The sequence below is a fragment of the Pelobates fuscus genome, chromosome 5, assembly GCF_036172605.1.
Source record: "Pelobates fuscus isolate aPelFus1 chromosome 5, aPelFus1.pri, whole genome shotgun sequence".
NCBI lineage: Eukaryota > Metazoa > Chordata > Amphibia > Anura > Pelobatidae > Pelobates > Pelobates fuscus.
In genome coordinates this window covers 261,419,252-261,435,370 of record NC_086321.1, presented here as the reverse complement: position 1 = coordinate 261,435,370, position 16,119 = coordinate 261,419,252, and the positions used below count along the sequence as shown (strand labels likewise).

Below are 16,119 nucleotides of genomic sequence, written 5' to 3'. Positions count from 1 at the left end.
TGTGTGTTTGTGTGTCAGTATGTCTGTCTGTGTGTGTGTCAGTATGTCTGTCTGTGTGAGTCAGTATGCATATAACAGTGTGCCTGTGTGTGTGTGTCAGTATGTCTGTCTGTGTGAGTCAGTATGCCTATAACAGTGTGTGTGTGTGTGCCCATTAGTGAGTGTGCGCTTGTAAGTGTGTGTCAAATCAGCAAGTGTGTGTGCCTGTCAGTGAGTGTGTCTGTTTAGGTGACTGCCTCCCCTTTCACATGAAAAATGTGTTCTTACTCTTCTCTTGGTGCAATGGACCACTTGACTTGATTTGGCCTATGGATGTCCGCCCTCCCCTGGGTTCTTTGTGACTGGTGAAGAGCAATTTTGAGAGTTAATACTTGGAAAACCTAAAGACATGCAATGTTTTTATATGACTGGTTGATGGTTTATGGGTGTATGGTTCTTTGTTGGTTCAACTGAATGCGCAGTCCCTGTTCCACTTGGAATTATCTGGTGTTTTTCATATCTATATTGCAAGTATCAATTTTCACGAATACAGTTCTCACCATTTGTTTCAGTTATGGGTCTGCAAAAGCCAGATTTTGTTAGCATTTCATGGCATGTGATATAAACAGTTTATATTTTCCATAAATGTTGTTTTTACTAAGTCAGAATGTGTCCTGCTCTGTCAATCATTCAGGGTTATTCAATAAAAGGCTCCATACCGAACAAGTTAAACTGTCTAGTGCTCTAAGAGGTCACCTGGACTACAAAATTCAGACATTGTTCACACTATCTAACAATGTCCCAATTTTGTATTGCAGCCTCCTAATGAGTATGTACTTGGTCCGGATTTCAAATGCTGCCAGATGGCTAAAATCCAGAGCTGGATTGTGTTTAATCACTTTTTATTGAGGTATTTAAAAAACATATAGATGAAACAGAAATAATATGCCTGGGCAGTAAACTTCAATAGTAAGCAGTTGAAAAAGTCATACCTCATCTGTTGCTCATATTAAGTAACATGAGAGTGAATGAACATCATACAGTTGGTTATTAAATATACAAGATAGGAAATTTTGGGATCTTGCTGATGTGCCTAAAAATAAAGGACAAAAAACATAGTGCAATATAGTTTGGAACCAGTTATTAAACATAGAATTCCATTACACTCACAGATTCCAAAGGATAAAAGCGTGTTAGATGTGCCTCCCCACGATGTGAAAGGGGGGTTAAATAAGAATCCACCTTCAATAATGACCGCAGGGTGTCCCGGTTGCTAGGATAATTCAATGATCCAGCCACACCAAAAACAGCTCCCATAAATCGGTTTAATTGGTAAATCAAGAAATAAAAGGTTATATAAAAAACATAAAATTATAAAAGTCCACAGGTCCTACGCGTTTCGTTCTGAATGAACTTCCTCAGGGACCAAATTGATAAAAAACAATGATCAGAAAAAACAATCTAACATTCCGCTTCAAATACAACACTTAAATAGGGCTAATCCCTTACAATCCATTGGTGGTAAACTGTGGGCGTCTCTCCTTCGGAACTTTCCCATTCGTTCTCTGATTTTCTCCCATCTGTTAAACGTTACCGGCTTGATGAGCGTTCCGGTCTTCTCCTTTAGCCACACTTCCGTGTTGACACACGTGTTCCGCTTGCGTTTCAGCCAAAATGGCCGTGCGTTCCAAATGAAAAAAACTGTGTAAGGGCTTATCAGCTCCCCCTCTGGTCGCCAGAGGAATTCCTCACCAAATTTATCTAAACGAGAAGCCTATTAATATACAATATCCAATTGCTTACATTAAACGTCCTTTTAAATTTATATACATAAAAAGTTCAGTCATTTTAAAAAACAAGGTGGGGCTCCCTATCTGAGTATCCCACCTGTTGATACAAGAAAATAATAAAAAACAGTAATAATATATATTTTACTTAATCTATTCTCTTGTGAAAAAGTGATGAAGTGCCATTAAATGTGAACCAATTACAGTGTGTATATTAACCTTATTATTTATCTGTTAACTTTCTTGTTGTCAAAATTATTATTTCACAGATTAGTGCTCACTAATTTATTAATTCAATAAATAAAATGAATAAAAATTAATATATTCATAAGACAATGTACAGTAAATACCATACTACATATCCATATTGTGCTGAAGCGTTAACTATATTATCAATATATATAATCTTCATTTATCAAAAATAATACTAAAGTGCTTTGTTAACCATTTAATGAATATCGATCATATCAAACCCCATATTTGATCCTAAAGTGCTTTATTGGTCATTTGATGTTTATTAATCATATAAAACCTAATATTGGTGAATCTAGATAACTAATCTTCCTAAAGCATATAGAAAAGAAATAATATAGAAAAGAATTAATAAGATAAGTACAAGAAGAAAGAGGAAATAATATGATAAAACCATTATTAAGTGGAGGATTATTCTAAATAACACACTAGATCCACGTCTACATTTAAACCTCTTGGGGATAATGACCCCAATTCGTGGATCCAGTATGTTTCCCTCTGCGCCAGTCTTTTTTCCCTATTTCCCCCCCTCCAATGGGGTAAAACGCGTTCTATACCTATACATCGTAGTTGTTTTAAAGAAAAAAGAGGACAACTGTTGCAATGAAGAGGAACCGAGTGGGTTTCCAATTTCTTTTTAATATTATTAATATGTTCCAATAATCTTACTTTTAAACATCTCTTTGTGCGGCCCACATATTGGCTGCCACATGGACATCGGAGTAAATATACCACAAAATCTGACCGGCAGCCAATACTTGTCCGCACACGGTATGAATGGTCTTGACAAGAGCCAAAAAAGGTAGTGGTCTGGCTAGTATCAACTTGAGAGCATGCTTTACATGATTGGCATCCCTTGAAACCCTTTATCTGAATTTCTGAGTTTATGCTAGTACTTCTTTTTAAAGCATAGCTGGGGGCTAGAAAGTTTTTAAGATTTTTCCTCCTTTTATATACAATTTTTGGCTTAGCAGGTAAGAAGCTGCCTAATAAAGGGTCCTCCAAAAGTATGGGCCAGAACTTTTGTAGACTTCTTCTAATTTTTGGGTGATCGTTATTAAATTGGGTAAGAAAGGCCTGTTGGAAAGACCCTCTTTCATTACCCCTTTTTTAGGATTCTCTATTAGGAGTTCATTTATATCTGTTTTAGACACATTATATATCTCCCTTTTAATTTTTTTATGGTTATAGCCCTTTCGAACAAGTTTCCCAGCTATATGTTCCGCCTGTGTGTGAAAATCATTTTTATGGGAACAGTTACGTCGAACTCTCATCAGCTGCCCTCTGGCTATACCCTTCAGCCAGGGTTGGTAGTGGCAACTTTGTTGGTGGACGTAACTGTTCCCGTCAGTGGGTTTGAAAAAACATTTGGTCTTTATTTCACTTCCTTCCCCCAAAAGGGTTAAATCCAAAAAGTTTATCTCTTTACAATCCCATATTGGGGAGAGTTTCAAATTATAATCATTCTGATTGAGATAATGAACAAAAGACCTAAATTCAATCTCCGACCCCCTCCAAATAATTATTACATCGTCGATGTAACGCCGCCATAGGACCAGGTTCTCCACCCAGTCATGCCCCGACCATACGCATAGATCTTCCCACCTGCGCATGTAAATATTGGCATAACTGGGGGCGAACCTGGTATCCATGGCAGTGCCCACCAACTGTAAATAAAAAGAGTCATCAAAAAAGAAATAATTATGCTCCAAAATAAATTTTACTCCTGAGATAATAAAAGACCCAAAGTCTTGAGTGATAGTTCTATCCTGGTTCAAAAAGAAAGTTATTGCTTCTAGACCCAAATCATGACTAATTACTGTATAAAGCGAGGCCACATCTAGTGTGGCCCAACTATAATTGTCACACCATTCTAAATTCTCAATCTCTTGCAAAAAAGTTACCAGATAAATAATAAGGTTAATATACACACTGTAATTGGTTCACATTTAATGGCACTTCATCACTTTTTCACAAGAGAATAGATTAAGTAAAATATATATTATTACTGTTTTTTATTATTTTCTTGTATCAACAGGTGGGATACTCAGATAGGGAGCCCCACCTTGTTTTTTAAAATGACTGAACTTTTTATGTATATAAATTTAAAAGGACGTTTAATGTAAGCAATTGGATATTGTATATTAATAGGCTTCTCGTTTAGATCAATTTGGTGAGGAATTCCTCTGGCGACCAGAGGGGGAGCTGATAAGCCCTTACACAGTTTTTTTCATTTGGAACGCACGGCCATTTTGGCTGAAACGCAAGCGGAACACGTGTGTCAACACGGAAGTGTGGCTAAAGGAGAAGACCGGAACGCTCATCAAGCCGGTAACGTTTAACAGATGGGAGAAAATCAGAGAACGAATGGGAAAGTTCCGAAGGAGAGACGCCCACAGTTTACCACCAATGGATTGTAAGGGATTAGCCCTATTTAAGTGTTGTATTTGAAGCGGAATGTTAGATTTTTTTTTCTGATCATTGTTTTTTATCAATTTGGTCCCTGAGGAAGTTCATTCAGAACGAAACGCGTAGGACCTGTGGACTTTTATAATTTAATGTTTTTTATATAACCTTTTATTTCTTGATTTACCAATTAAACCGATTTATGGGAGCTGTTTTTGGTGTGGCTGGATCATTGAATTATCCTAGCAACCGGGACACCCTGCGGTCATTATTGAAGGTGGATTCTTATTTAACCCCCCTTTCACATCGTGGGGAGGCACATCTAACACGCTTTTATCCTTTGGAATCTGTGAGTGTAATGGAATTCTATGTTTAATAACTGGTTCCAAACTATATTGCACTATGTTTTTTGTCCTTTATTTTTAGGCACATCAGCAAGATCCCAAAATTTCCTATCTTGTATATATCTGTTTTATGTGGCTGCTAACTGGGAAGCAACCGTGGGATGCTATGTACCTATAAGTTAAGTTGTTGAAAATATTTGTTTATGCACTGATCACTTTAACACTGGTGGTTTGCATTTTAGCTATTTAAAGGTATTTTGTGTTATCCCAGTTGGTTATTAAAACAAGATTATGAATGAAGGTGGCATTCTGAGGTCGAGTGTAAAGCCATTAACAATAATGACAATAATGAGCATCTAAAGCATAAAAGTGTATAATCATCTATACAATATACACAAAAGAGCAAAGAGCATATAGGCTCAGCTGAACTAAAAATGAATGAATGACATACAGTACATATGCTGCATTGTTGCTTATAAAGGTTTTCCAACCCAATATAGTGAGGATGCTTAAGGAGAGACAATGACATTTGTGACATGCCACAACATCGCACCATGGTAGAATATGAAAAGCCTAGCCTACCCATATAAGAACTAGTATATCTATAGCCTGACTATATTAGTATGAGGTCTCTAGGGCCATCATTACATAGTTAGAGAAGCTTTACCTAAGCAAATTAATGAATGAGCATTGGTTAGTTGGTTATGAACACAAGATTATAAATCAATGTGGCAAGGTAAGACCAAGTCTAATGTAACTGATAACTGTGACAATAATGAGCAGGTAGACTGCCAGCTAGGCTGCACAAAAGTGGATGATCACCTATACATAAAAGAGCAAAAAGCATATAAACCCAGCTGAGCTGAAAGTGAATGGCATAAGGCACATTGGCGTTGTTTTATATAAGAGTTTAACAGCAAAATATAGGGAGGATGCGTAAGGAGAGATACTGAAGTATACAACGTGTCGCAATATCTCACAATGGTTGAATATGAAAAGTTCTATTAATTAAAAATATAGGGTGACATCCTAACATCCCCTCCTGCCCTCACCTGTCATAAGCATGGATGGGAGCAGGTGGGGGACACTATGCTCCCTCCTGCCAGTCCCTCAGTGTAGCGTGGTCGCGCTCTGGTCCGGTCCGCAGTACAGGAGCATCCGTTTCCTGTACCCAGCCGGACTGAGTGAGCACTTCCTGTCAGTCCAGCCGTGTACAGGAAATAGAAGCTACTGTACCGTGGACTACTATGGGAGGTAGACAGGGCCGGTGCAAGGATTTTTGCCGCCCTAGGCAAAAAAAAATTTGCCGCCCCCCCATATTCTCTGCCATAAGGGCCAACGCCAGTCTTCACAAAGTGTCTTTTATCTGAAAAGACAGTGTGTTTACATTAAGAAGCCCACAGGCACAGGCTATATACACCAGAACCACTACATTATGATGTAGTGCTTCTGGTGACTATAGTATCAATTTAATGTGAGATTAGTGCCACTAATAATATATTGGATTGCCTACTTACCACCAGATGAGGACAAGAGGCTTATGATGGGCTCAGTCTGGCTCCACAGGTCTGGTGTAGAAGTGGCTCTCTGGAGACTGTTTTTAACAGTGCTCACAACAATTAACGAACAGGAAGCAGCTCCATTTTAGGGCCCCTTACACAGCTCAAGGTCTAGGCCCCCAGGGCTTGACCAGGAGTATGCCTACAATGCCCACCCATTAATACCTACATGGCCCACCCATGAGTTCTCTCACAGGAAGTGGAGTGTATGTGTGTAGGGGATGTTTTATGTGTTATTGTAGAGGATGCAGTGTGTGTGTGTTCTTATAGAATGTAGTGTATAGGGATACCAATTTGTGTAAGGAATGTAGTGTGTTTATAGGGGATGTAGTGTGTGTTTGCGTGTAAGGGGTGCAAGGTGTGTTTCTGTGTATGTAATTGAATGCAGTGTGTGTATGTAAGGGGTTCATTGATTGTGTAAGAGATGCATTTTATTTCTGTGTGTAAGAGAATGAGTGTTTGTGTGAACATAAGGGATGCATTGTGTGTTTTGGGTGTGTCTGTAGGAATGCATTGTATGTTTCTGTGTGTGTGTGTGTGTGTGTGTAGTGTAAAAGAGAGGGTTTGAGGGGTAGGATAGGGACTGAGAGGGGAGCAGCTCTTTATTTTTTTAAAACATTTTCATAGTGCTCTCCCCTCCTGTCAATTATTGATGTCCCCTTCCCTCCTGTCCCTCCGTGTTCTCCCCTTCTGTCCCTTAGTGCTCACCCTTTGCCCCCTGTCCCTCTGCAGTCCCCCCTTGGTGGTCTTCTCACTCCCTCTTCTCCTCCTTAGTGGTCCTCCATCCCTCCCCTTAGTGGTCCTCCCTCTCCCAAACCCCTTAGTAAACCTTCCCCTCCTCCCCCACCCCTTAGTTGTAATCTCCCCCCCAATGGCCATTACCCTCTTACCCCCCCCTTAGTGGTCCTTACCCTCCTCCCCTCTTCTTAGTGGTCCTCCCTCCTTACCCCCTTTGGTGGTCCTTCCCCCCCCTTAGTGGTCCTCCCTCTCCCAAACCCCTTAGTGGTCCTTACTCCCCCCCACCTCCCCCAGTGGTCCTTACTCCCCCCCCCTCCCCTAGTGGTCCTTACTCCCCCCCTCCCCTAGTGGTCCTTACTCCCCTCCTACCCTAGTGGTCCTTACCTCACCTCCCCTCCCCTAATGGTCCTTACCCCCCCACCTCTAATGGTACTTGCTCCCCCCCTCCCCTAATGGTCCTTACTCCCCCCCTCTCCTCCCCTAATGGTCCTTGCTTCCCCCCCCTCCCCTCCCCTAATGGTTCTTGCTCCCCCCCCTCCCCTAATGGTCCTTACCCTCCTCTTCCTTCCTGCCTATGTAGCGTGGCTATGTACACTGAGTGAGCACTTCCTGTCATTCCGCCGGCGGCCGGGTACAAGAAACAGAGGTTCCTGTCCCGCGTTTCGCGCCGCCTGGCCACGCTACATTGAGAGACTGGCAGGAAGGAGCACTCTGCGCCTCCCTCCTGCCGGTCACTCAAACCCAGCCCGCCCTCCATACAGCAGTGCTGCGTCGCCTGGGGCTTGCCAAAGCGCTCAGGCAGCGCAGCATGAGGAGTCACAGCGGGGACTCCGGGCACAGGGATCCGGCGCCCCCTGCTAAGGTGCGCCCTAGGCGGCTGCCTAGGATGCCTTACAGGTGGCGCCGGCCCTGGAGGTAGAGGGGTGTAGGAGAGACCACTATGGGAGGGAGGGGATGGAGGAGAGACCACTAGGGGAGAGGGGAATGAGGAGAGACCACTAAGGGTGGGAGAGACCACTATGGGAGGGGGGCAGATGAGAGACTCCTGAGGGGAAGGGGGAGGAAAGACAACAAAGGGGGAGAGGAGAGACCACGAGGGGGGGGGGGAGGAGTGACCACTAATGGAAAGCGGGGAGGAAGGGAGAGACCACTAATGGAAAGGGGGGAGAAGAGAGACAACTTATGGAAAGGGGGAGGGGAGACTACTGGGGGGGCAGAGGAGAGCAGAAACCACTAAAGGGAGGGAGAAGAAGAGAGACCACTAAGGTTGGTGTGGGAGAAGAGGAGAGACCACTAAGGGAGGTGGAGGAGGAGAGTAGAGACCACTGGGGTGAGGAGGAGAGACCACTAATGGGGCAGGGGAGAGCTCTAAAGGAAAGGGGGTTGCATATGTTTGTGTTTTGTGAAATTTCACACACACACACTTAAAATTTAACATTATAAACAACTCCCAGTTTACTGAATAAGAATATACCTGGCGAGTAAAAATGCCCCAGATATGTGGGGATTCCTACGCCCATGCTTGGAGGCATGGGTAAATAAAGAGCCAAGGACTCCAAGGTGGTGTTACTTCTAATATCAGATTTTTATAAGCATTTTCCAAACATCCAAAACTACTTTTGAAATACCTACATGAGTTACCGGGCTTTTCACTAAAGAGAGAATTCAAGGAGAATTCAAAGTAAATTTCAAATTTAAGTAGCAAAACTGATAGTATAGAAGACTGAGAGATTGTTTTTCAATACGGCTATTTTGACCTTAAATTTAAAATTCCCTCTTAATTCCCTTTCAATTCTCAATTTAGTAAGTAACCCTGATAGTATCTCATCCATCTATCAAGCCCGGGGAAAGGATCTTACACAGAGAAAGCTTTGAACGTAGAATCGTTATTTGGTTGAGAAAAGTGTGAAGAATTGCAAACTGGACTTTTTTACAGTTCTCAAATAAGTCCTGATTAAATCCATGCTATTGGACCCTATCAGAAGATTCAAGAATCATGCCTTATTTTTTTTTTTATTTTTTTTTAAATCTTACTTGTAGTGTTGATTAAAGAGATAAAAGCAAACTTATAAATGATGTTCAGGAAACAGAGAGGACATAGTCCTACAAAATCCCTGACTTTAAAGAGTGCAACAAAAGGAAACCAGATGTTTCATCTTTTACCTAACAGGAAATTACATGGTAGGACATAAATAAAGTGACTTCATATTGCTATTAGAATATTATTTAAAACATGTTTATTATAATGGACCACAAGTAGATGAGTGAGTTCATAGGTAGAGATGATACATGATCATTTGTACTTCCATACTTATAATAATGAAGAACTTATAGGTCTTATGATTTAAATCTAGATTGAAACAACATAATGCAATGGTATTGCATACATTTAACAATACTAAAACAAAGGAAACAATGCATCATAGAGGCAGCAAATATAAGAAAATATAAACACTGATTGATCAGCTGAGATAAAATGTACAAAACAGCAATAAGTATATCATTACAACTTGGTGGTAAAATATTAAAATGTATGGCTAAATAAATAAATATTAAGAAGGGGTAAATATCTACTCATATGTCATAACCCCTTTAAGACACATGACTGACATGATTTGTCTAACTCTAATGCCTTGCTTGGAAGGGGTAAAAGAGATGTAATTGAAATGTATACATCCAATATAGTGTAATTAACTCCTGAGGTCTAGTGTGTTTATAAGGGACACCATAGATAGTATTCATTGAAAAAAAGTAAAAAATGTGCTCACATATTTTCTGCTGTTAACCAAGAGTTTGGATTCCTTCATTCTACGTCAACCCAGAGATGAATTAAAATTGCCCAGGGCCCTAGTCGAAATGCCAAATTGAGGCCCCTTCCTAGAGCCCTGGACTCTGTTCTGTGAATGGATTTGTGTGTGTGGTTGAGTGTTGTATGTGTGTGTGAGATGTGTAGTGACTGAGTTTTGTTTGTGTGGAACTCTATGTTGGGGGAACAGGGTATGCTTGCATGTGTTGGTTGTGTGTGACTGAATTTTGTTTTGTGTGTAGTGTCTGAATTTGTTAGGGAGGGCGTTGAGTGAGTGTGTAGTAAGGTTTTCAATTACCCCTCTCCAGTGAACCATTTGGAAAGAGGGGATTTTATCCCTGGTAGTCTGGTGGAGGGTGAACTGAGTTGCAGGATCCCTAGTAATCAAGTGGAGGAGCATTGTGTCCTGCACATCTATCAGGTGCAGATCACTTTAACAGCCCCTTTATGGTCTTGGTGCTCAGTGAATAATTTAAAGCACTGGGTGTGGCAATGAAAAGCACCATGTAGCTGTGAGGGAGCTCTAAAAGTGAGGTTCAGACCATTATACTCCCTCAAGGTAGTAAACAGACCCATGTCTATGCAATGAGACCTTCTGATTTCCATGGTAACTCAGGGATGGACCTCTCAAAGACAGAGCTAGATTTCCATGGTAAGGACTCACTGAGTCCCTGTCTGAGCAAAGGCCTAAAGTGGCCTCCTATGATGGCATATTGGTAATCCAGCAAAGCCTCAATCAGGAAATGCCTTTGATCTGTTAGCCAGTCCTGGTCCTTCTAAAGCTTACTGAACTATAAGGGGCTGCAAATTTGCTTGCCCCGTAATTATAAGCGATTGGTTTGTTATTTTAAATATAAAATATCATCAAAATAAAATAACATTAATTCAAATTAACTTAAGTTTCTTAGAGTAAAGTAATTTATTCTCATTGAATAATAACCCCAACTGGGAATGACCTGTGTAACTGCAATTTGTTTTGTATCATCAGCATATAAATTAATTTAAACTTCCTGTACAGACTTAAGAATTACTTCTTTTTTTCTTTTTTACAATTTCTCCAAATATTTGCTGAAACAACAGAAACACAGATCCCTCACAGCATACCTCACTCCCTCGATAAGATTCATAACAATTTATTGTTGCTAAAATAATCTGTTTATGTAGCAATGTCAAGCTCTTCGACTTATTTCTTTCAGATTATTAGACTGTGGAATTTCCAGACAGTGCTCTTTTTGAAAGAACTTTTAAAATATGCTTTTATATATGACATTTTGATACTCATACGCTTTGTTTTTAACCTCCGCTTCAATGTTGTGTTTCCAGTTAGAAGCTTCTGTGGTTACGTACTAAAAGAAACAACTGTCATTACTTTGTAAAAGCTATTATTAACTATTATCAGACTTACTTAGTCTGAATTATATATTGAGTGGGAAGAGTATGGAATTTGACCTCATAGACAAAACTATAGTATTTTTCCAGGTCCTTTCAGGGTTTACATTCTCTAAGAGTGGAGAAAGATTATCTATCACCCCCTACTTAATAATATAGGGGTCCTTGCACCAACTGGTTGAATGTCTCAGCCAATCACAGGTTGCATAGCAATAGACAGATTATATAAAGAAATGTGCATTATTTTCTTCTCCTAATGTATGTGCATAGTTTAATAAATGATCTAAATAATGTATTCAAACGGTGCATTCTTTCCCAACTAGTTTATTTTATAGAAATAAATATTTCTGAGCTTCAAGTTCTCATAAATCAAGCTCTTTATTTAGTTTTATGTCTACAGATTGCTTGTCAATTTGCTTTTACATTACGGCACAGATGTAAACACTTTAAATATCCTCAATAATAATATAGAAATAGCAAATACAACTCACTGCCTTGTTCACAAATTATTTCCCTTAGAAACTAGTTTAAAGTACAATCCTGCATGGGTTCTGTATGTTGATATTACTAAGATGGGTCCTTCTAAGGGGTTATTAACCTAGTTTACATTTAATGGCACAAATCAGCAAACTACATGTACTTCATTGAAAGGAATGTAGTATCATTACATGATTTGCCATGTTGAATCCTTTCTAACCCCTTAATGCCGTTAGGACATACTACGCTGCCCCGCATTTAGGGAGCATAAACGCCGTTAGGGCGGCATAGTACGTCCTAATGATGGTTAGCTCCCCGGCCGCAATTCAGTTACCTGGACCGGCGATACGCGGCGATCCCAGTCCGGGGGGACTGTCTCATGAGCCAGGCAGTCCCCCTTCTTCCTTTCCGGCCCTCCAGGGTCATGTGATCTGAAAAGTGTCTGAAAAGTTTTAAAAAGTTAAAACCACACTTTCAAATATTATATTATACATGTATAATATATTATAAATTCATTAAAACAAATATAACATACTGTATTTTGGTATTACTAAACAAAAACAAAATGATATATAATATGTGTGGGTGTACTTAATATGAAAGACGGTTGAACAGACATATAGCGCAAATTCCAGGTTTTGTTTACATTTTGTTTTGATCACAACTTGTACAACTGACTCAGTTCTTAAGGGGTTAACACACTTGATCAAGAAAATGTAGACACATTTTAAAATAATACCAAAACTGATTTATTTTCTGAGAACTTTTTTATCTTAGTACTAAAAAAATTAAATGTAAAATGCGTATAGTGTTATATTGATGTTTAGACAGTGATCAATATTAAATTATAAAAAGTAGAATAAGTAAGGTATATCTAATATCTTTTCGGCATTGTTTACGATTAGTGGTCGCTAGAATCTTGAAAGGTCCAGAATCACAGAATGTAACATTTGGTTCAGAAGTATCTCTGCGTTGCACAGCAGCAGGACTCCCAGTTCCCTCTATACGGTGGTTTGAAAATGGAAAAGCTGTAAGTAATACTTGCTAAAATTATTGTTTTTCCTGCAAACATTAGCAATTTTCTTTCATTAATTGTATAACTATGTATTAAAGAGTATTGTCCTGCTTGGCACTGTCTGTCTATCTATCTATCTTACTGGATATATAAAGGTATATATTTGCCTTTAATTACACTAGAAAATATTATTAACCTCTCTGGTGACCTCCTCAATAACAAATGTACGCTAAGGAGACAACGTGATTGTTTCACAAAGCATTATATATTTATATTATTGGATCATTTCCTTCCTAGACATATGCTATCTAAGTCATTATATAACAATAGTCTCTATGCTTTTCTAGTAAAGTAAGACATCCAGCACTATAATAACTAGTTGGAATACTAAGAGACAAACCAGGTACTAATTTGGGTCAAAGTGCTAGATGTTGAGGGAAACTAGTTTCTCTAATGATTGCTTTATAAATCAAATGTTGCCATTTTCCTTGAGAAACGTCCCCCTTCCCTCTAATGGTATCTTATTAGTTGACAAAATTATCTTCTTGCGGTTTTGAAACTCAAGAAGATTTTATTTCCTTGTTGATAGAACATTGGAAACTGTTACAAGTTGCATGTCTTATCTTCTTCTGAGTCGACATTAGAAACTTTAATGACTGAAAGTTTCAAACTTGGTGCTCTTGGTTTTTTTTGTTATAACAGCCATACTGTATTATGCTAATTTAAACATATGTATAAAATAGAAAATAATCTTTAACAATGAAATATATCTTGCTATATCATTGGTGTCTTAACTAGTTGTTATCTATATATTTGTTCTCCACAAGGTTCCATCAGAAGCTGCAGACGAAAATATCAAGGATGGGGTTATTTTCTCCAAATTACATATATATGCCACCAGACCTGGACTGTTTACTTGTATGGCAGATAACAAGCATAGTGGCAGCTTTGGCACAGCCAAAGCTGCTGCAACAATCACCATATCAGGTAAATAATAAATTGTTGTGTGTCGCTAAAGACATTTATTCGTTCAAATTGGAATTGTGGAGACTTGAGAACCAATTTGCAAAAATATAATTATTCAATTATGAGTTGGATAAACTCTACAATTCCCTTGAGTTGTAGATATTTTTCCAACGTTTCCTTTGGTCTTTTTTTTAACATGTCCTTGTTGTATGGTTTCCCATTTCTGTCACCATAATATACATAATAGTATATTAAAAAAGCATTGGCATTGTAAATTCTGTACTTGCAAGGTGAAAAAAAAAATTTCCACCAACACACTTTGTCCAAAAAAGAAAGAAATGGAATGGCAGAACTTTGGCCATATAGCAGTATAGCTCATCCAAATTTGTAACGAATCCGACAATCCAAAAGGGAGTGAAAATTGGCAAATCAGTGTACTGCAAAATATATCCATAATACTATGAATATATTTTGCAATAGACTTGCTTACAGAAAAATGTCAATAATTTCTCTTTTTGGTGTGGAATGGGTGGAACTCCGAATCAGGCATTAAATTGTTTGGTTCATGAGTCAGCTGCATTTTGTCCCTTTATTTGCAGTGTTGTGAGAGGTGATCAGGTGATCAAAAACATATTTATTAAACAATGAGTGATAATAGGAATGGTAGTCTTGAAGAAATGTATATGCAATAATATGGTATTGATTGGAGAGATAATGAAGGTTATTTTATATAGGAGGAGGACAGATTAATCTAACCTACTCCTTTTTGTGGTGAATGAGGCCCCTTTTATAGTCATTACTATGTGCACTTCCTTCTCCATACATTGCATCTGATTTAAACAACCAGATCTTAAAAACACATATAGGTGAAGAGTTGCAGTGTGAATTAAACTACACCATGTCTTAAAAAAAACCAAAAAAAAAACTTTCAAATATAGTGAATATAAACTGTATAAATTAATGTGAGGAGAAATAGCCACATCCACATAATTTTTTTGTATTTTGGCAACACAGAGTTTTCCTGACTTGCTTCAGCAAGAGTTATTTGGCCAGAATTTTATGTCATGCCAGATGACATTAAGCACTGTTGGCCAGTTATGAATGATCACAATAAATTAGAGGGGAAGGTGGCATAAAATGTCAGCCAAAGGAAATGTTGATATCAAAGAGCATACAACTGGTTTCTTGTGTCAGCTCCTATTACTTTAGGAAGTGACATAATGCATTATGACTTCATATTCTGAATTAATGATTATGCCGTGTGTCCAAAACTCTTTTGGAATCTTTCTGAATCGGACTTACTTGGTGCCAGTATATGGCACTAAATTAATATTACTTCATAGTCTGAGGTAACAACTGAAGTGTGCCCACATTTTTTTCACAATAAAAGAAATGACATGTTAGACTGAGTGTTAATAATTTCACTGACCAAACAAACTTTAATTACACAGGAATATAAATAAACCTAATAAATGGCTCCAGAACATGAACTATACATTTTGGATTTCACAATAAATCCCAATACTTCACAATGTGAGCAAGTGGTTTATTCACTAGGTAGAAGAAAGGCAAAAAAAAAAAAAAAAAATGAATTGCTACCGCTAATTAAATTGATATTTTTCATGACAATTTAGATACACTAATTAGATAATATCTGTATCTAAACTATTTCAGCATTATTTATGATTCAGCTACAAATATTGAAGGAGATTCATCCAGGTAAAACAGGTGCTATTTTGGGATAATGTGCTAAATGTTGAAGGACATTTAATAGTTTTCTATCAAGATTTATTCTTAATTAGCACATTGTGCATTAGAGATTCTCAATGAATTATTGTTTTCAACGGAATCATGTTCTTCATATTTTATCTTTCAGTTTAGAACAGTGTAGAATAGTGTTATTTATGCTTAGATGCTAAAAACCTTTATATTTACAGAATAAAATCATAGTGTATAGCTCTCAATTGCTATAACCTGGCCATGTTCCTGTGAGTGGGCCCTGTCACCTGTCTTTTCTGAATTAATTGATCTCCTGTGGTAACTTGAAATGCTATTGGTGTACATGTCAATAAATACATTATTCAGTAAATTAATTACAACACAGTGATGGATCCATATGTACTAATTATTCTTTTCTTTTTCTCCAAATGCTGGCTTTTTGGTACCGGGTTATGTTTCTTTCATAAAGAATGGAGGTAAGACACTTTGAATTTCAGCATCTGCAAATGTTTTGCTTGTTTTCATCATTGTAGAAACCACTTGGAACACGTTTAAAATTTAATTGTATTAATTTGTAAAAAAACAAATCTTGTTGTTTATATCACTCCTAGTAAACCATTAATGAGTATTAACAGATAGCCCACAGAGGAAAGAATGTCAAACGCAATGAATTAAACTTTTA

At 38.2% G+C, this 16,119-nt stretch overlaps 1 protein-coding gene across 1 annotated transcript in view; it reads left to right on the top strand.

The window, feature by feature from the left end:
* MUSK (muscle associated receptor tyrosine kinase) overlaps positions 1–16,119 on the top strand; it is a 200,114-nt gene that overhangs the window by 126,796 nt on the left and 57,199 nt on the right. The window contains exons 6-8 of the mRNA XM_063455267.1: positions 12,643–12,767; positions 13,580–13,739; positions 15,907–15,913. Coding sequence (XP_063311337.1) covers positions 12,643–12,767; positions 13,580–13,739; positions 15,907–15,913 — 292 coding nt within the window. The remainder of the gene's footprint in view (positions 1–12,642; positions 12,768–13,579; positions 13,740–15,906; positions 15,914–16,119) is intronic.